The sequence below is a fragment of the Struthio camelus genome, chromosome 8 (genome assembly GCF_040807025.1).
Source record: "Struthio camelus isolate bStrCam1 chromosome 8, bStrCam1.hap1, whole genome shotgun sequence".
NCBI lineage: Eukaryota > Metazoa > Chordata > Aves > Struthioniformes > Struthionidae > Struthio > Struthio camelus.
Genome location: NC_090949.1, coordinates 19999795 through 20022395, shown reverse-complemented (window position 1 = coordinate 20022395; position 22601 = coordinate 19999795). Strand labels below are relative to the sequence as shown.

Here is a 22601-nt window from a genome sequence, read left to right as displayed (position 1 = left end):
TTACAATGATAACTCAAATATGGTAATGAAGGCACGGACCAAGAAAGTACCCAATTCAATGACCTATTCAAATCTAATTTGATGCCTTCCTTCTAGAAGTAGGAACCAAGTCCTCTTAAAAGAAAAACTTGAAGTCTTAGGAAAAATAAGATCCAACAATTCAACCTGGCAACTTCAACACATACTTCCAACGTACATTTTTTGTACCTTACAATTGACAGTGCAATTGCATGCTTTTGCTAAATATGTCAATCTTGCCTAAAAATAAGGGGGTTTAAAATGTTTATGGCCTTCAATCAGTTACCACACTGAAACATGCCTTTTTGACAAATAACGTTGTATTAGATCAGTGATAGCTCATAATCACGAGAACATCGCCTGCAAGTTCAACATGAATCGTGGGCATTGCTCTTTTGAAGCCGTTACGCATTTGCTGTCACAGTGTGACAGCTGTGAGAGTTCTCTCAAGTGAAGAGCGTCTTCGCAACTCCAAGTTATGAGTAGAAACACAGATCACCCTGAATCAGCATGCATTTATTCCTTGCTGACACCTTGTAACAGTTCAGTTAGGCATGGGCATCCAACCTGCATTACTGATTGACAGATTTGGTCATTTAAACAAACTGACATGGTCACTGTAAAAACATACTACAAAACAGTTCTGTTTTGCTAAGATCGCTAATGAGGCTATTCACACTGAGTATACGCACACAACATTCTTAAGTTATACTCAACAACTTACCAGGATACCCACGCGTGGTACAAAGAGGGGCCAGGATACAGTGAACGTAAAGGTCAAATCATAAGATCATACTCCGGCACCACCTCGTTCCTCTTAGCAACCCAGACGGAGTCAGAGCTCTACTTTGTTCTTTCCCAAACCACGCTCCTTGTGAATTGCCCTTCTATTTTAAAACAGCCTCTAATTCTACGATCTTTCCTTCGCACACATTTACTTTTAATATATGTTCTTTGGCCATCCAGCATTAATATGCTCACTCCCTACTTAAGACTTACTGCTTGCTCACAGTGGAGCCGCTGTTCCTCTTCATTATAGCGAAGAAAAGACTCCACTTACACTCCATTTCAGATGGGCTCAATCAATACCTCTACTGTTGAGGGCCACATCTGTGGCACATCCACTTTGTTGTGGCTGTGCAGGTCTAGGACTCGGGCACAGAACAACGTCTCATGCGTTTCCCTCTAGGTAAGCCCCTTGAAGTGGCCTTCTATGACAGATGCTAGATCCCAAGACTCCTCTTGGCTTTTTCTACTCTTTCCTCTGCAAGGAAGTTTGAAGAAACCACCCAGAAATAATCGTGGCACCAACACAGCAGAAGGGTGCACTGGAGGTAACCCTACTTTTTTTTCTTTTTTATTTTCATTACTTTCTTGCCAGTAACCTTTCCTCTGAATGCTTGCTTATGTATATTCAAGCTAGAAATATAGCTATAAGCAAGTACCATAAGCCGAAGGACTTGACTTTAGCACTATCTCTACAAGCACCCTGCAAGAGCCATCCCAATAGACAGCTCACAACTATAAAAGGGTTGGAAAATACTCCACCATCTCAACTGCTTAAATAAATCACAGCAATCTTCCCTGCATTTGCTATTTAAACGTGCCATCCACTCTTTCCTTCTACTGGGTACCTCAACTAATTGAGGGACAATGCTTTGCTAGCTTCAACCCTTGACAGCCATGTTAGGAGTCCCTTTCCCTCTACATGGAGGACCAGAAGCCACAGAGTTTTAACTCAGATCCAACAGACTTTCCAATGGTACGTCTTATGGCTGCGGTCTCTATGAAAATCTCCATTTAACTCATGTTTTGACTATCTCAGCAAGAAAAGCATCAAAGCACAAGTTCCCCCTGTTTGGCTTCCAAACAGAGCAAAAAAAAAAAAAAAAACACTCTCTTATGAATTTTTTTATTGCATCATTCTGGATGCAGCTTTAAAGATAACTAGAGTCAGAAAACACTGTCCAGTAAACAGTGGTGACATCAGGAAGGGCTCAATGGAGGTTAGGTTTACAGCGTTGGCAACAATACTTTTGTACCCCAATACATCCCCTTTAATAGTCAAAAGGAAGAAGTATCATCAGCATCAGTCCACATCACTGACTCTATACAGGATATCGAAGGAATTCCCCACAGATCAGGCAATCTGGCTGCTTGTACAAGAACCTCATTATACAGTCTAGAAGTGACTATGGATTGATCCTTCCTTCTACTTTTTCATTCAGCCCTTGATATCTTATCACTGCTTATCAATACAGCACTTTTAGATCCAGGCCACAACCTGACAACACCCAGCTTCCTTTCAGGAGCACCTAATCAAAGGACAGGAATTCTATACCAAAGAACTACATCACTTTCTCGTTCACCCAACCTATAGTCTCTTACAGTTGCAGTCACTATAATAAAAGAAAAAACTTACATCTACAAAGAGTCACAAAATACAACTTTTCCAGCTACAGCAAAATTAAAATTTTTTCAGATTACACAGGAAATAGTTCTATGGATCAAGGCAGACCTATAGGCTGCTTGCTCAGTTATTTTTCTTGAATTGTACATAAGGATTTTACAAAGAACAATGACATTCTGGCAATCAAGTCACAACTAAGATCAGACTTCCCAAGATGCCTCCAACATTGTCATCGGATCAACTGCAGCATGCAGTATCTACTTTCAGAGAGATACAGTTCTGTGTCAACAGATATGCCTGAATAACGTAAGCCACTTCTGCTACAGCAAGCCGTGCTATTCATCCTCCTCTTTGCAGGCAAAATAAATCTTTCTTCCAACATAGACTTTTGCTACCTCAGACAGATGGGTCCCATAAGTACTAAAACCAATTAGGAATTAATCCCTTTGCACAGGCAAAACAGCCTTTCCTTGGCTGCTAGCAAATACAGAACGTGTTTCTCCCAACAGAAAGGAGTCCTAAAGTAGTACCTCCTGGTTTCAGAGAGGAAAGCAGTGACAAGCCATTCAGGAAAACAGAATAGAAAATTTTCAGTTTTCACTGAAAAACAAATTCCAGATGTTCCTTTATTCTCTCACCGGGGCTGCCATCCCTCTTATTCTAAATTAGGATCTGAACCTCAAGGGAAAAAGGGTTAATAGCTCAAGTCACTGGTCACCTGGATATAAATCCTACCTCTAGCTGAGGTGTATCTTTTGTCTTTTCTCACATGAAGTGTCTGAAAGAGATCAGAAGGTCTTCCTACTGAATCAAACTCTGTTCCCAGGAACGAGTCTTGTATTTGCACAGCACTAAAATGAGAGAACTCTGGAAACCTGCAGCAAGCTGTTCATTTCTCCATCTATCTATAAAGGTGCATTTCTGGTATCTACTGACCAAAACAGTGACAGAAAACAAAGTCCTGAGAACTACACCCTTTCTGGACCTATTCAGGTGTCAGTGAAACTTCAACAACTCTTCTAAAGCACTGCTACACAAAGTTACTCAGCAATGAAGTGTTTAGCGGAGCAGTGCATAAATTAGTCTGCCTAAAGGGATTCCAAAACCCACTATAAGGCATTCTAAGGCAACCTGGTGGGCAATGCTGCTTGGCAACGTCCAAAACACAAGCATCCATATGCTCAACCCATTGAAGGGGAAGTTACTTTTTTCCCCCCCCATCAGCTGGGCCTCAAGATTACTTCTTCATACGGGTATTCACCAATCGTCGTCGTCTTTGAAAAACTCTTGGCTGATAATTATGCTGCACATCTATTTATATTCACACAACATTTTCAGGTATGTCTGCCTCTTCATCCTAGCAGCACCACTGGAACAAAGCTTCTAAGAACTCCTAGTGTTCGCGTACCCCAAGACACAAAGGAACAGTAAGCCTTTAAGAAGTTATTTATCAATAACTGAACCTTTCATCTAAAATGAGGCAATAACCAAGTTTCATCCTGTCCACAAGAACAGAGTTGAAAAGTCAATTAAGAATTTTGCAACTGAACTTTGAAGTTTCTAAAACATTCAGATGCAGGATCATTTTCCATTAGGATTCATGGAGAAGAGGAGGATTAACATAATTCAAAGATGCTAATGATTTTGTAAGCATCTACCTATCTGCTGCCAGAATGGCCAATCTGTAAATTAACTGCAGATTTACTAATTCTTTATAGGAACTTGGGAGATCTGTACATTTACGAAAAGATTATCATGTCTGTTTTTCAAAACAAATTATGTTTCTCTTTGATAATGATAAAATATTATAGGTGTCCAATCAATGGCTGAAGACCATTTCCCTGTTTTAACATGTGTGAATATCTGGAAGAGGAAAAGGACTATCACTTGCAGTTGAGTATCTCCACTTCATTTTTCAAAAAATAGACTACAATTGAATATATTGATTTGACTTAAGTTTACTTAAGTAATCGTGGAAGAAAACAGACAAAAATTTCAAAGGTCAGCCAACACGAAACATTTAAGAAATCCACAACTATGAATTGGGATCTTGTAGTGCAAAATATAACAAAGTACCACAATGAATATTTATCCGGGTCACATCACTTCATTAAAGTAAATATATTTATGTGATTAGTCCTGCTATTTCTCTTAAGAGAATCAGCAGGATATTGTACAACTGTACTTCAATCAAAATATGCATTAAATACTTTCTTCTGGTGCACTCTGGCATCATGGAAGAATTCTAGATTTAGTGCTGGAAGAACAGTTAGAATATGCATGTACCTCTCTTCAGACCCCCAATTTTAACCTTGCATAGAATTTCTCACAAAAAAAATGTTAACTCAAGCTGGACAATGCTAGCCATTGAGACCTCAAAATTAGGTATCCACTATTTCAGAATTCTCAAATACATCAAATATTAGAATGCTAAGTCAACAAAGTGGGGGTTTTTTTTAAGTAGTAGTCTGCAGCATCAACTTTTCTATTTATAACAGTACATCAACAGTGGCAAGCAGTCCCACAGCACTATGAACCTTTCTCTTACGAAAGATTCAGCCCTTTGCTGCCACCCCCAGAGACAGTCACATTTAGCTAAGTTTCACTGGAATGCAAGAGTTCAGTTTACACAAAACTTCTATGTAAATATGTTCTTTGAATAGCTTCCCTATGGGCACACAAACATTACTTGACAAAAATGCTCAAACTTAGTAGAATTCAGTATTTTAAATGTTACCTTGCCAATCATTGTACTCAAGTCGCCATCACTCAGCAAAGGGTTCTGGGTATCCCCAACTCGAGACGGGTCTTTTGTCGCTTTGTCATTGCTGAAAGTTCTCCACTCTGACCCTACGTCTATGACCCGGTCACCTGAGTTCACAGAAAGCAATAGTCTGCATTAATGTAACATTTTGAAGTATTTCACAAACATTAAACTACACATCTGAGCTCTCCATTAAAAGTAAGGCAATGTGTTGGCATCTGCAAACAGAACAGCTACTTGCATGGCAATGTACTGAAGTTTCTAGTTTTTACCAGATAATATAGAACACAGGGGAAAATATATGCAACTGGAGCTGCTGGGAGAACATAAATAATTGAAGAAACGTATCCAGAACACAAAGAGTTACTGTTCTTATTCTTAAACAGTATCATGGGATCTTCAATACACAAAAGGAATAAAGATCTTGATTTGAAGTTGGAGGTCACTGCTGCCTATGGACATTCTCAGAGCTTAGACAAATGAGTCAGTTATTGTAACTTAACGAGTTACCTCACATTTGAGGTGGGTTAAAAGTGCACATGTGAACTATCTATCATGCACAAGCTCATTAAGCTGTAGTAAATCACTCATGTGCATGAGCTCCAGGTCCTTAGTACTCTAAAACAAATATGCCACCTTCTAACCCACCATTACTGCATTTTGCAGCTCAACTTCTGTTCCTGAAGGCAGTTCTGACCCTGCCCAAATCCACTTCTTTATGAACACAGTATTAACACATAGGTATTTACAACTCTTTCTTCTTAAACTCAGTCTGCTCCACTATACCTAGAAGAGCTTAAATACAAATTCAGAGAGTCATGAGGAGGAGGAAAGAAAAAAAGAAAAGAAAGGAAAAAAAAAAAAAAAAGAAAAAGCAGTGACCTCCCATTCTCTGAATGAACTAACTTCCCTGGCAGAATCCCCCTCTCATACTCACCTAACCCTTTGCTGCAACAACTTTCAGATTGAGAAACATACCTACCACAGAGGCAGGCAAAAACCCTACAGTAATTACAACGACACCACCTTGGGCACACACACCCCACACTGTTGTCAGTATAGTTCATTTTATTCACAGATCCGGTAAAGCTGTATCTCAGAGGTGTGCTGCCTCCACAGAAATACTACAAAATTAAAAAAAAAATACACATAGAGAAAAAGCACAAAAAGAAGAGAATACATTGTTTTAATTTTCAGCAGTCAGGCAGTTTACAGCTGTGTAGGATATCAGAAGAAACTTCAATATAATTGCCACCTTTGCTTTACTAAACCTGAGAAAAGATTCACTACCTTCATCAATGTTTAAGTGAGTTATGAAGGGAATATCTGCAAAAAATAAGTAATAATGACTGCATGAACAATTTCTGGTATGGAAGTCTGCTTCATATAAAACCACAGAGGCCAATTTAATCTGATGAAAACATGAGTAACAGAGAGAAAAAACAATGATATTAATATCACGAGATACGAAGCTGGAGAAAATATAGGAGCAGAGCGGTGCAACTGCACAATTACTCTCAGAACAAAATCTAATTTGAATGAGGAACTTTATTCTTAACATAAGATTATGCAAGAAATAGGCTTGACTTTGAAAGCTGTGCATGAACATAAGAAACCACCGCAACCTAGACTGGAGGTATTCTCACCAATACTTGTCCATCATACATGTTCACAGCTATGCTTCACTTTAGCATTTCCAAAAACCAAGAGGGGAAAAAACTCAATCAAAAACTGCAAGCTTAAGAATACAGCAGAGTTTAAGCACCACCCCACCCCGCCCCCCTGAAAAAACAGATCTACTCTTTCCACTAAACAAGTCTTCCCCTTGCAAGCCTGAATTAGCCGACAGCACGTTCCCTCTGGCTCTGGACTCTTTGTAAATACTTGGCTAAGTAATACTCCTCCTTCTATGGCCTAGCAGTAACTTTACTTTAAGACAACCCCGGAATACTGTTTACTGCATCTAAAAAAAGCAAAATGTACTTAAAATTCTGGCATAGTATAAATAGAACACTGAGTACAGGGCAATGATGTAATATTTTTTCCACACAAGTGGGAATGACCTAAATGACTCACTCGGGGATCTGCCTCTTGTGAGTTATGAGCCATTCCTGCTCTAACAAAAAAAGTGTTATAACACTGCCTACTTTGGCAAACATATTACAAACAGGCTTGACACTAACTATTTCAACAGAGTGAGAAAAGATTAAGTAGAACAAATCACTGATTATAAAACATTTGTGTAATTAAGATGAAATATGCAAATACCTTTACTTTGTCAAAAAAACTGCTATTGCACTTTTTCTGTATACTCGTAGTGTTTTACTTAAATATACCGGTCCTAAGAAATGCATTCCATCTTTCAAAAGGATGGAATTTTAATGAAAATGGAACAGATAGGTCAATAAGGGTTTCTACTGATGGAAAACAGGTATCCAACTGCAAGAAGCTAATTATCCTGCTCCATACACAAATAAATATGGCCTTTATTATATTTTAACTTCTCAGATTACAAAAGAACTTCAGAGCTCTGATGTTAGTTTAGATGTAGGCAATTAAGATCTAGCCTTGAATAAGTGATAAAAACACAAACCTTAAAACACTAAAGTCAGTCTTATAAGTAGTAGTGGAAATTATCAGCACATATCAGCTTCGAAGACTGGTGGCTGAGCCATCATTTCAAGCCCTGAATACAATTTCCTGGGCCATATCCTACTGACTGGGCTTCCTGAAGTACCTGGAAAACGGGGTCCGACTGTTAAACATCAGCATTACAAAAGCTCCCAGGCAATACTTCTCTGAAAGCTACCATTTCCTCACATTATTATTAGACAGGTTTTGGCAACCCTATCCAGCTGCTTTAAGCATGAGGGTGACTGCATATTCCCCTTACAATTTCTAATTTTCCTTCTGATATAGTCTTTTCAAACAGAAATAAATTTCACTAGATGCTGCGCCTTTACACTCCTTTAATTTTCATCAAGCAGGTAAGTTCATCCTCCTCTCCTCCTCTGAAGTACAGGAAAAAAAGCCTGAGTTTACAGGGCCCTAATCTTTGAAGAAAACCATCACCAGACTGATTACCATGAAGCATGTTCCTGAACATATGAGCTTTTCCTTTACTGTCATATTTCATTTTGTAAAAAGTTATTTCAGTATATAGGGTTTTTTTTTTGTTTTTTAAACAGTCTTATTGACGTTAACACCGGGACTCTAGTGGAGATACAGTAAACTTCACTGGACCTCTGTTACCCACCAACTGAAAAGTTTATTTAGCAAAATGTAGACCTGTTATTCAAAGTAGAAAACCTCAGACCAAGACTTGCTTGTCCTCTCAACTGCCAAATGGAGAAGAGCAAGAACTACAGAAACGCAACATTAAACTCAGGTACATATCAAAAATTAAAATACCATTTTGAACAACTTTTAAAAAATCAGCTTAAAATGCCTACACACATCACAAAACACATTTCTCTTTTCCTCAGCAAAACAGAAAGTCATTTCTCAAAGGAAAATATTTCACTGGAAGATAACTCTGAAATTGCATTTACATATTTTCAGAGAAATAACATCAGCTATTCTAGTGTTGCACTCCACTTGCAATGACTCACATATATTTTGTTCTCCATTTACTTTTTACATTGTCTGTAATATGGAGGTAACATAGCCGTAAACTGAAAATGTTTAATCAAAACAAAAACAGGATCAAATCCAAGCCTCAACATCATTTATTTGCCACATTCAATCTTGAAACAGTTCATGAGAAAGTATTGTTAAACGTCTTAAGCCTTCTTCAGAGGAGCTATAATGTTACCTTGCAACTTGCATCCAGCTCCACATCTGATTGACTAATATTTTAATCCTAAAATATATACAGCATTAAAGTTTATTTGCACTTCAAGGTACCAAACACGTATTGTATCTACAGAAAGTTTTTGATTCATTCTTACAGTTAAGGAATCTGCTGCCATCTAGTGAGCACAGATATGTTTTAATTAAAAATTTTACAATGTCAAATTAAAAAAATATATAGAATTAAAATTCATTGCAGTCAATTTGTTAATATCCAGAGTAATGAGCTGCTGAGATAAATTACAGTAATGAAATGTCTAAATAGCAGAATACAAAAATGAAGAGAACAGGGAAGAAACGTAACTGCAAAGTGCCAAGCTGAACTACCTGGCTGGCTGTTTCACAGGTCCCAATTCACGGGAAAGACTCATTCACTTGGGCACAGCACTAAACCTTAACCAACTCCAAATACTCCAAAAACTACCTCTACACGAGCAAGTTTTCTTTGAACAATAGGAAACAACGCAGTGGGGGGCTATCACCTTCTTCAGTTCCATGGCGATTGCTCTCCCTCTGCTTACCTGAAGTTGCCACTCCGCTCATACCTGGAAAAGCCTAGGGTTGAATCCAAGCTAGAAAGTGCAGACAGAGCCAGGCGAGCCTCCATCCAGTGACACACCTGTGCCTACACCAGCTTCCCCAGGGCTCCTTGCTTCAAAAACACATGGCCTGGGGATTCAAATGGCCTTCTGGGACCAGCTGAGTCTAACAAATGTTATTGCCTCATGCTCTATACGAACTAGGCTGTTAAACGGAAGAAGAAATACTAAATGCTACCTACTGCAGGTTGATCTAACTGTATGGTTATAGTCCCATACGAACATTCAAAGACTATGTTAGAAAACCACTTCAAACACATCCACATTCTGGCTATTACATACAGCCCATATAGTTGTACTCAACATTTTATTTTATCCAAGTTTTCAATAAGCAAAGCTACCTGTTCCTACCGCAGCTTTTCAACTTCTAGTTAAGATAAAGTGTTTTAAAATGTTAGCAGAGAATAAGCTATTGGGAAAAAAATCCACAATTTTATGTTTTTTCTACACAGCTTTTTCTACAAGATGTCCAGTCTTTTGCAACATATCACCATTTGCAAAAAGTTGTCTTGCTTTCAATAAATTGAAAACACCACAAATACAGCATCATCACCAACAGCAACACCAGTCTACTTGTAACTCCCAGTTGAAACAGTAAACAAAACTAGATCAGGCTTTGAGATGTCAAAAAAAAAAAAAAAAAAGGCGCATTCTTCATAATAGTTCTCAACCACCTTTGGTTTCCAACCCAGAAGCCACCAACAGGAAAACGGCCTCCACCAAGGGGACAGGAAATATCAGGCCAAGAACAATGCTTATTTCCAGGCCCAATAAGAGAGGGCAGCTGCTGGAAATTCTGCTTCTAATGTATTACCTGACTGACTAAATTACGACAGATAGCCAAACACATGCTTCAGCACTTGCAGCACCACTCAAGTGAGTGGATAGTATGTGTTCATCAACCTTTTTTCACTTCAGAAGTCTGGAGTCCTCAGCAATCTGAATCCACGAGACACAAAATGCAGATGTTCGTGGAAGCTCACTCTGTCTCTGGCAGAGGCATTCAGTGTCATCCTTGATACAGGACCTACAGATAATTCATCCCTTCTAAACAGAACAACCTGGTCTTGCAGTTCAAAGAAGTCATAAAATTCAGAAGAGAAACTTACAGAGCATCCTATTGAGTGGTATTTTGACAGATGCCTTACTCAGCATACAGGCAAGGCTGCACTATTTTCCTATAAACTTTTAAGGAAACATGCATCATTTGTAAAACAAAACGTGAATATCTCTTAACTGTCTTTTTCCTAGGTGCTAGGGAGGAAGAAATCATTCTGTGATGAAGAGAAAAAAGGCCTCACATAAAAATAAATACACTACAGCTAGAGTCAGTAAGACTCTAAGAACGACTACTTGAAACAAAAATACTCCATCAAAGAAAAATAACCTGGTTACTACATTACCACTGAAATTGGCAACCTTCAAGCAGATAACCGAGAATCACACTACCCCAGCTTTGCTTCATCAGATCAGAACCCCAGTTGGAACAGCAAACACTACTCTGCAAATCAGAAGGCTCAAAATTAAATATAACTAAAAATATCCATTTCTTGACCTCTTAGGAGATGGCCTAAGGTTTACAAAGGCAGAAATGTCACACTTTTAATGTTATTGTTTTATTCAAACTAGAAGAACAAGCTAATGTTAAGTATAATCAAGTCACTAGCCCACAAAAGAACTGGTAATAGGCGCTCAAAGAAACAGAGAAGCTCGCTGACATCAAATAAGCTTCCTGACTCGTAAAAGCTTGCCAAAGATATCAAATGCTTCATTTCCAAAGTAAAAGGTGTTTGAAATATGCATGCTCTACACCTTGTTTTCACATTAAGTTTTCATAACATTAAGAACCGTATATCCTTATCTTTGACACTCTAAAACGTGCAGACATCCAAAGTCTAAGCTTCCAGTGTTACAAATGTCATTTCTAAAATAGCTAAAACAATCATCCCTTTTTTAAGGAGCTGAAATAGGTTAGACTTGAAACGCTGACTGAAAAGGGACAGCAACTAGCTCTCTTCATATTTCAAGTTCTGTTTGTAAAATCAGTATCCATGAACATTCACACAAAAATCAACTCTATTCAACGTTTCTGTAAGTATCAGCATACTTTATAATTAATTCTCCTATGGATGCAAAAACTTTTAGTTTCAAGGACAAACTTTCATCAGACACTTCAGTGGCCTTGGACATTAAGTCAGAAAACACTAACTGAATTCAAGGTTCTGCTATACATTCATATCTAAAGCTTATTTGCCTTTTCATTTAAGTGAAATTTTTTAAATTGAGATTTCCAATTTTAAGCTTTGGGTGTTAAGAACACTCACAGAAAACAGGTAACTACAAACACACCTGCAGGTACAAAAATATTCTTTACCATTTGGAGGAACAAAGTATTACAATAGCTAGAACCGCCCTCTACTGGACAGATTTTAAAAGTACTTAAACAGCTCTTCGCTTAGGTGATCCTACCAACAACTAAATAAAGTTTATTTACTTAATTTCAGAAAACATGCGTCTATATACATACACAGTCAATCTTATCCCTGATGACACCGAGAGCTTGAGTGATGAACCGGCCAGCAGAGCAGCAGTTATGAAACCCCTTCCTACTCCAGTCTTCTGTTTTACAGAAACACTATTCATGGGAAAGTTAATAAATCTTATCTACACTATAACAGCCTTTCCTCTGACCACAAGATAGGCTAGCTATTGAACACTTTTTACAAAATTCTTCACCTGACCACTCAGGTATGCACAGGGCATAGAGCAAACGTCTGAATATAGATCACAATCTGACTCAAAGCTTGGGCAAGCTGATTTGCACCCAAGGATTCACACTACCTGAAGAAAGACTTTGCTTTTTATTTAAAGCTATCCAAGAAGATTCCATACAAGAGAATGGTTCAATCCTGTGTACTGAAGCAGAGAGCACTAGCCAATTAGCACTTAACGATGAAAATAAAACGCTCTCTGCTGCAACTCCTGCACATTAACACTAAAACATTATCTAGCGAAACTACAAGGAAGTTTAAAGAAAGTTTTAAATCAGAAAGGTATTCCTTCTTACCTAGTTAAGATGCTTTGGATAAAAAGCTTACATCCAATATTTTTCCATCCTGTGTCCTGAAAAAACCTACAAGACTTAGTATCAGACATATGGTTTGTTGACTCAAGCTTTCAGTCTCAGCAGTATAACTTGTTTATTATGTAAAAAGTATCCATCAGTTCAGGCTCAGGGCTTAACTTCAGCACTTCCAGCGTTTACCTTGCATCACCTAATATGCTTCTGATGAGACCATTAAGCACCAGAGCCGATTCACAATCGCACTTTTCCTGGTCCAGTTCCCCTCTTGTGCACAGCTGCACACGCCACTAGGCGTGTCCTTACACCCTCTGACCGAAATTCAACTCATCCCTTTTTTGCTACGTCAAGAAAGGTTGGTGCTTTGTATTCCACTTTTATTTCACCTTTGTAAGTCCCTTCTGGCAAATCAGCAGAATTTCATCCTTTTTTACTGTCTTTTCTGAAAGGCAGTAAGCAAAATACCTACCAAGAGAGAAGATTTACTAGCCTTGTGTTTTTAAATGAAAGACTTCTCCTCGTGCCAAGTCTGCCTGAAGAATGAGATATGGCCAACTAACTCTCCAAATTAAGAGCTTTCTGCATGAACTCTTAAGCCAGAACACTAAGAGGTATACTTTTACCACATCACCTAGAATGATTTTTCCTGACAACAGTATGTATAATAAAACACAAGACTGTCACAACTTTTGCAACAGATTTCTGACAGCAGATATACTTGGGACATAGTCTTGTAGCACTTCAGATGCACATCAGTCTAGATTAATACATAAATTCCATGGATAATTGCAGTTTGGGTCTTTGACTGCTCTTCATGCAACAAGAAATTAAGTAGCAGGATGGAGAGTTAGCCAGTAGGAAACAGTAACCAGGAAAAAATAGAACAGAAGCTAACCTAGGGAAAAAAAGATAATACAGAGAAGGCAGATGAGTTTTTAAGTTGACTGAAGCACACATCAGCTTCAGTCATACTAATATTAGAAGATCTAATGCTGTTTTAACACTATATAACAAAACAGCAAAGCTCATTTGGAACAAGTGAAAAATACTGTACAAAGAAAAAACATCATACTAGATGTAACTTAAAATTTTCATCTTATCAAGACACTAAGAACAACACCTAGTAGTGCAAACCAACTTCGATGTTAAAAATCCCTCTTTAAAATCCCTTTAGAAAGATTTCCAACATACAGGTCTGCCTAAGTCACTGGGTTCAACTGCTACAAAAGAGAAGACCAGCTCCTTCTGCTCCTTTTCCTTTTGCTTCAACCCTCCCTTTCAACTACATACCTGATCAACACAATCGCAATCCTAATACTAATGTACTGATTTCACCTCACACCCGAAAAAAGAAAAGTTAATTTTCACGTTTTGGAAGCAACGTACCAGCTATTTTATCCTATGATAAGCTCTATTCTACGTTTAACAAGCAAAAATCCTCTTTCTCCACAAATACTTGAAAACTTCAGTACTTGACCACACAAGAAAGAAAAACATCAACTGGAAATTCACTTAGTTTAGTCAAGGACTGTTAACTCTGATTTCAGCCAAATCGTACTAACAAAAGTTAAGTGATATCACTATGTACTTTATGACAGTGAGTTCCACACACATTCAGTATTTACCTTTCTGCTCAGTTACACCAGCAGCACTCTAGAGACACTGAAATGACAACATTTTAAAACGAATCTAACAATTTGTTTGGCTACAGATTACATCAAGTTTTTCTTTTTTTAAAAAACACTTTTCTGATTGATCTTCTTCAGTGATAAAAATCTCACTAACTTTCAACCCAAAACACGTTATCTGACAAGATCCTATTCGTGTCAGCTACGCATCATGATCTGTGTGTCGTATGGAGTCCGCAACAACAGACAGACAGAAGTTTTCACATTTGGGAATAAGATTTTTATTTAGAATAAATAAAAATTTAGAATTTTTATTCCTTTAGAATATCCCTACTGCAAAAAAAAGACATCAAGAATTGCATCATTTTTCTCCTCCGCTAAGTTTCCTAACAGACCAAGAGAGAAAACTATGTTAAATATTCACACTTCTCAGTCACGCACTCTTCAATTATTTATCTTCATCCAATTAAGTTAGTTTTCCAAATAAACTGCTATATACCCAAAGCAATGAACTGGATATATGCAGAATAACTAAAATGCTGCAGGAAGGTAAGACAAAATGAGAACGATCAGCACAACGAAAGTAAATGTTACAACCATCTAGTGTTAAATCCATACAGAAGCCTATTTTAAAAAACATTCCAAGCTTCAGGAAAAAAAAACATTTTTTTCCTATTAGTAATGTTGCCTACAAAGAGACCTAAGTCCATTTTAAACAGAAGCCCTTGAAAAATTCCACTCAGCCAAAGTTTGTATTAATATTCTAATGATTTTGCTCATCAAAAATTCTGATTACTTGAACTAAAGAAATCACCAAAGCTACTGACCGAAAACTAGCAAAGAGTAAATCTCTAAAACAAGAGTATCTTGTGACTGGGTAACAGAATGTACATGCAGTGAGCTTTCTGCTAGACTCCAAAGTTTCTAAAATAAAATGCATCATCAACAGGCAAGCAAAGCCTTTCCCTCTTTTTCTACAAACACCATCACCTTCAAAGTTATGAATTGATCAAGGCGAACTTTTCTAAAATTTGGTTTGACTTCTAGAGCAGCCATGCAAAGAACTGAACACTGACCAAAATATTTTTAAGCAACAGCCTAGAAGCCTATTACCATATTGCAACAGGAAACATCACTGTGGACATCTGCATTTTCAACAAGCCAATTTGCCATGATTCGTGTATCTTTAACCATCAGAATTTATGCAACTTAAACTGGCTCTTCTTTAACAAAGCAATTAATGCTCACTGGTCTGGACACTCATTTTACTTACAGCCTTTTAAATGGATTCAACATTTTAAACAAAACAAGGAGTATCTTTTAATATTTTGATATTTATTTTAATAAACTATACGCGAGCTTGGTTGTTTTTTGCATAAAAAACAAATGCATATTTTAGTCAGCTGGCCTAAAGAATTAGTACTAAATTTTCTGCAACTGAGCAAAGTCTTTAGCTTTATGTTAACAGCTGAATGAAAACCTTCAATTCAGTGCAAGACAAGAGCCAAAAGCAAGTCATTACACTGTAGGAGGGGTACAAAACTACTTGAATATTTAATACCATTGAATAAATGATCTGAACACCCACTGTCAGAACAAACAATTTTATTTTGGTCACCACGGGCCTAAAAAAAATTTAATAGAAATAAATGAGGTTTAAAGAATGGTTCTATCAGAAGCATGAAGAGTTTCCCATGTACGAGGGCAAAAAAACCAAAAAGATAGTCTTAAAAAAAGGTGCATTAAAATGAACATATGGTACATCACGTGACAAAGTCGTTTTCTCTTTCTTCCTCAAACAGAAAGATAACATCTAAAAGGCCTTTTGGTTTTAAATATTGAATTTTATTTATAAATCTAATTTAGTCTGTAGAAGTTTCTACCACATGATGAACTGAATAAAAGAGATCAGCAAAATTCCAAAGGAAAAAACTGATATTTACTTTGGATAGTATTAAAAGTCTTAGGAGATGTAATTAACAAAAACAGGTGTTGACAAGGATAGAGAGAGTCATCCTTCAGGGCAGAAGATTACCAAAAAATTTATTTTCCTATTAGTTAGAGGTTATCAAGTTATTTGACTAAGCTTTTATTACATTTCTTATACCTCCCTGACTGAAACATTCATGATTAAAGACAGAACACTGACTAGGACAACACAATATTCTTATCCAACATGACAACATATCTACAGTTTTTCAATCTTTTTTCAGGTGAGACTAATCACTTTGTTTAATACCATTAAGTCAGTACCAGAAAACAGACTATTCAAAATGGTAAGTTTATAGCCAAGGGAATACATATGCAAGAACAGGAAATATCGAGGCATCAAGAAAAAAACCTTTCAACATTCAAATTATCATATACAAGCCTTGTGAAAAACCAAACATATATGCACAATTTAAGTTCTATGGCAACCCACAAAAATATGAATAGCTACTTACCTACTACTAGCCCACATTCAGAACAGATCATATCACCAGCTCTGTAATCCTCTACCAAAATGGAATCTGGATGGTTTGGGCAAGTCACTCTTGGGAGTACATCCAAACTAAGAAAAAAATTAGAAGCGTTAATCTTTGGTTATCTTTAATCAAACAGGTTATATATCCAAAATTGACTGCAAGTTCAGAAGAGCAAAACTGCAGTAATAGACATATAAAGATATATTCCTTTAATGATATTCATTATTCACAGTACAAATGAACCACTTAGTACTGTCTATTGTCCTCTAAAGGTTTTATTTTTAAATCGAGAGTACTAATACTAAGAAAAATTTAATAATACAGGATTTATAAAGATATGAATTACAGAAAATAACATTAATCCGAAAACTTGAAACTCACCTTTTATTTAAATGCTCTAACACTACATTTCACAAATGTGACTTAATACATCTTAAGTTATTTTTTTCTCCTGAATTATCTTGCATCAGAGAGACAAAACTTTTCAAAATTAAAGCATTAAAGTTTTAAGTAACAGATGTGCTTGTGTTCTACTCACAGTCCACTACTAAATAAGACTCCCCAAAAAGTTAGTGGGGATTGCTAAATCACCATTCTCAGTCGTTCTTATCAGATCAATATCGATTCATTAAGTAGTGCAGTAAACATCATTTTTAGGAAATAACTGACACTACTATTGCATTTTTATTTTCGAATATTTGAAGAAAAAGTCTACTTTACACCAGGCTTACTAGGCTTTGTAAATTAAACATAGCTCATTAATTGTGAGAAATGCAATGAAAAGCACGAGAGAAACGTAACGAAAAGCAGTATTAGTAAAATGAGATAAATCAATGAATCAGTTCGCAAAAGGGATTATATGACAATGGCTTTTCATAACAGGCAACTGTTTCTTCTACAGCTATACATCTCCAAGAGCTAGAAAAACCAGAAAAAAAAAAAATCTATCTAGCATTAACACTGTTTAACACACACATACACACACAACAAATTTGGTTACTGACCAGAGTAATGACCAGTTACTTCTAACCAAACATTTCAAAATTAAATACCTCATTAAAACTAGGAGTGAATGTACAGTCACTCTGTAAAACAATTATCATTTCAAAATCAGAATCTCTGTTTAGAATTGCAGTTTTTAGATACTGAACAAAGCCATTTTCCTTGAGTTAAGGAACAGAGGATACGGAAGTTGAACACCAAACAGTTTCTACTGAGCACTTGCCAACCTAAAACTCATAGTGCCTAAGAATAACTATTAATCCTTTCAATTGTAGAAAACATCCTATTAAAAAGTTAAATGCATCTGACTTCTCTCTTTCCCACTAGTCCATTATTTCAGCTAAGTGGATATAGTAAGATCTCTCTCTCTCTATATATATATATATATTTTTTAAAGATATTTCTAACATGTCAAAAGCAAAAGAATTAAATATTTTAATCCAATAGCTGTTTGGAAAAATACCTTTCAGAGAATCAAAACTGAAATTAAAAAAAAATCAACTTTGGTATTAACATTAAAGCCACCAGAAAGAACATGTTCATACCAGATCTTTAAATGTAAATTCTGTCCAAAACATTACATGCAGGCTCTCAGAACAACTTTCTCCTTCTCACTATTCCCAGCCAGTAGTTTCATATGACAAGACAGAACTGTTGACAAAGCATGATGCACAGCCATCTGACATTTGGCATTATGCAAAAGGCTAGTAAAATCCTAAATGGGGGGGATCAGAAGCCGCAAATAAAAAAAAAATGTAATAGTATTTTTTTCCAACTTCACACTGACTGCATGAATCAATCTTTTAATTCCAGAACTTGCATACGTAGGCACATATGCTGTTCTCCTTGTAGCATACATGTTCGACATACTAAGACAATTTTACTGAAGCAAAGTGCATGGTACGTATAAAGGTCAATCTCTGTAAACAGCTCTAGAGTTGCAACAGAACTACTAGAAAAAGCTCACTGGATTGTAGGACAGGCTTAGCAGAATAAATACAGTCACTCCACAGTCCATTCTATGGGCCTTCATTCCTGACTTGAAAGCAAACCTTGACACGCTCTAGGGAAAAGGCATAATTCAGATACAGGGACCCGTTTGGCCACCGGCCTAGCGCCGATACGGGTTTCGCACGGGGACCTCAAGGACCCGATTACCCGGCCCCAGACAGGCAGAGCCGCCCTGCTCCGCGGCCGCGGCACCGTCCCGGCGCCCAGCAGCAGCCGCCTTGCAGCAAAACGCGCCTTTACCTAAAACACCAGTGATAACTTAAAAAAACAGTAACAATACGAAGCTTATAACACCAAGGAGTCCCCGGAATCAAGTCACGCACCGCCCGAAACCCCCCCAAACGCTCACTTCCTCTCGGCACGCCACCGAGCAGCCAGCGCGTAACGCCGCGAGCGGCGGCAACCGCGGCCCCGGCACTCGGCCCGGCTGCGGCGGCCCTCGGAGCCGTCCGGCCCGGCCCACACGGGGAAACCCGCGGAGGCCCGACCCCGCGGCCCTGCCAGGCCGCCTGCCGCGCCGGGGCACGGGAGAGCGGAGAGGAGCCCGGGCCGCGCGAGCCGGGAGCGCAGCCGCGCCGGGCACCGGGGCCGGCGATGGCCGCCCGCGCCCCCTCGGGCGGCGGCAGGGGGAACGCGGCCATTTTCTCTGCTGCGCCTCGGCTGCGGAGAGATGGCGGGGCCCCTCCCGCCTTCCCCCGCGAGGCCTCCTCCGCGCCGGCCCCGGCCCCAGCGGGGCGGCCGGGCCACCCGCCCCCCCCCCCCCCCTTACCGGCTGGTGGACGCCATCCTGCCTCCTCGCCGCAGCGCCTGTGAGGAGTCGGGCGGCCGCGCGACGCTCCCCCTTATATACCCTGCGCGGCTGGGCGGGGCCACGCCGGGCGCTCGCTACGGGCCGCGCGAAGGGACAGACGGGCGGGGTGCGGCTCCGGCCTGCTTTTGCGGCCCGTTTTGAAAAGCGGGTGTTCGTACAGCGGCCGGGGCTGAGCTCAGGCAGTATTTAAAGCCTGAGACCTGCCCGGCTGGGTTGCGAGGGGCGTTTAAGCTACGAGGGGAGCGTGGAGGCTGCCCTCCCCTCGCCCCCGCGGGTCTGCCGGGAACCCAGGCCGCGGCCGCGCCGGTGCCCAGGCCCGCATCCGACGCCCCGAGCCACGGCCCTGGCCCTGGCAGCGCGCAGGGCCCGCCTCCGCTTGCTCCCCAGGCGCAGAGCTGCGGTCGGTGGCAGCTGCTCCGGGTTGTGCGCCCAGAACCCGGCCGTCATTTAAAGTGCGTTTGTTGCTGCCGTTTGCCTCGGTGACGACGCTGCCGCCCAGCCCTGGTCCTTGGGGGGCGATGGAGCTTCCTGCTTCTGCGGGTGGCGACCTGACACCGAGGGCAGGAGCAGGACAGGACAACCACCAGCACCGGCCTTAGCCGGACCTTCCCAGTGAAACTCCTGCTCCCAGGCTGCTCCTTACCGCGCTGCTTTTGCCACTTGCCGCTCCAGAGCGGAGCTGTCCCCTGGGATGCGCCCATGGCTCAGCCATTTCTGTCTGGGCAAACTCCAGCAGCTTGCTTAAATACCAGAGAAAAGTTTAAACGAAACTGCTGGAGTTTGCACAAAAGCAGCTGCGGCATGCGCATTTTCCTCACTCCATGACAGAGATCAAGCACAGATTGATTCCCATAACGGGGAAGACAAGAAAGGTTTAGACCCCCTTACTGGGACCATCTCCGTTAGCTGTTCTGGTTTGCCACCGGAAGATTTGCCCAGTAGAAAAACACGGTCATTTTCTGCAGGACTTGCAGGTGTCAGGCAGCTGCTGTGAGTCATGGGAGCCCTGGGCAAGCGGGCCACACACACCAGCTGCTTTGAATGGGTTTCCCACGTCAGACCCTGCATGCTCCTGCACTATGTGATTGGCTCCCCTCTTCTCTGCCCCCATCCACCGCAGTAGCAAACATCAGGCCAAGGAGAAGGAAGAACCCCAAAAACACGTTGGAAAAAACAAAACTGTATGGCACAGAATGGACTCTAGGTGAACTCCAATTCCCCAGGAGATTATCTGTATGCAAAAATCAGTCTGCACATTGAGCAGCAGCACCACCAGCTTTTCAGGTTTAAACTGTAAAACAGTGCAAAACCCCCTACTCCTTTGCTATGAGCCTTTTCCCATTGAAAAATAAAAAGAGGGATTAATAAGAAAGGAGAGTTTACAGATTTGAGCAAAGGATCTTATTACTTCAGTTGCTTTAAGCGATCAGTACTGAAAAATGTCTAAACAATTGTAAATCAGCTAGAGACTTCAAAATCTATTAATGAGATATAAAGGACTGTTCACACCACCTAGGGCCTTTTTTCCACTATGAAACATTAATCTTTTTCAATCTGTTAGCAGAGGAAATTTAGCAGGGTTGAAAAGTCCTCCTAATACTCACTGAGTCAAACTCATGATCACACAACTTCTGAGCACTTCTCTGCGTAGGGCTCTATCTACTCCTTTGCCATAAAATCCTGGGGCAAAAGAGTCACAATAAGATCCTTTGCTTTAGTACTCAAAAGAGGTTTATAATTTAAAAAATATATTTTATTCATAATGATCAAATCTTATAAATTTTAAATACGCAATAACATAAAAGTTCCAGTCACCAGATTTTTAGTATACTCTTGATGACTTACAGAACATGAGTAAGTGCTTCCTGAAGCCTGTTTTCAAAATTAACTTAAATGATTTACCAACTTAAAGACTTGATACACCACTGAATATTAGTATTTTGAAAAATCAGCTTTTTCAATACAGAAAAATAGAGATTCAAAACCACAGTTGTAGCCAAACAAGCCCTTTCATTTCTCATTTTAAATGGACTGCATGTTTTTCTTTCAAAAATGTTCCTGTTCAGGCCCACACAGAACTGAAATGCTGTGTGCTGAATTTCAACATTGTGGGTGCACAGGTTGAAAACAGACTTAAAAAACAAGCTTTGTTCCCAAAATCTTTGCTTTTGGAATAAAAGGAAGCTGAACTATTAGAAGATGAAGCTTCTCTTTTTCCATTTGCAATGCCCTTTTTCACAAGGCTCAATAAAACCAAAAGATAAAATGCTAATAAAAAAAAATTGTTACTATCAATGTGAATACAGCTTGCTATATTAAGAAGTTTCCCTATAACCTCTGAAATGTGTGCGTAGCAGTATCTGCAACAGATGTGCCACATCAGCACTGTCAGTCCCATGAAGCTTTCCACGTTTGTCTTGGCTTCTCATATAATCTATTCTATAAAACAGATCATCTGCTGACAATCACTGTCAGCAGTCGGTCCCTTCCGACGCTGTTCTCATTAACTAGAAGTGAAAGGGTTTAATTTCCAGCACAGAAAGACAATCATTTTCAGCACTGTTGGAAAAAGTATGATAGATCATATCTCACCATTTCTTTATTCTCTGTCTGTAGCAATTTTTCCCAAGTTCTTTGTCCACAAGCAGCCAAAAAGTGGTTGATGTAGCAGATGGGAATACCACTATTAACCGTCTCTGTCAACAACACATCATTTTAATAACTTACAGAAAGTTCACCTTGCTGTGCCTAGCTGTACTTGTTCTTTCCCATCACTACAGTTACAACAATAACCCCACTTTAAAACTTATTTTTTAATTGCTCATTCTGGAGCTTTTTACAATTTCATCCAAAATATCTCATGCTGGCTACTGTCAGTGATAAATAGATAGTTCAATTGCAGTTCTCACATTATGAATATTACCAGCATCATTCCAACAATATAATGCAATGGGATATT

At 39.3% G+C, this 22601-nt stretch overlaps 1 protein-coding gene across 3 annotated transcripts in view; it reads right to left on the bottom strand.

Annotated features, from left to right (window-relative positions):
• The window catches only part of GTF2B (general transcription factor IIB), a 28677-nt gene that overhangs the window by 3862 nt on the left and 2214 nt on the right, over positions 1–22601 (bottom strand). For 2 of the 3 annotated variants that reach the window (XM_068952581.1, XM_009682566.2), the window contains 3 exons: positions 22235–22338; positions 16798–16904; positions 5166–5299 (listed from right to left, as the gene is read on the bottom strand). In XM_068952581.1, coding sequence (XP_068808682.1) covers positions 5166–5299; positions 16798–16904; positions 22235–22338 — 345 coding nt within the window. Of the gene's footprint in view, positions 1–5165; positions 5300–16797; positions 16905–19600; positions 19873–22234; positions 22339–22601 lie in introns of those variants that run through there. The other variant, XM_068952582.1, reaches the window with a different exon arrangement.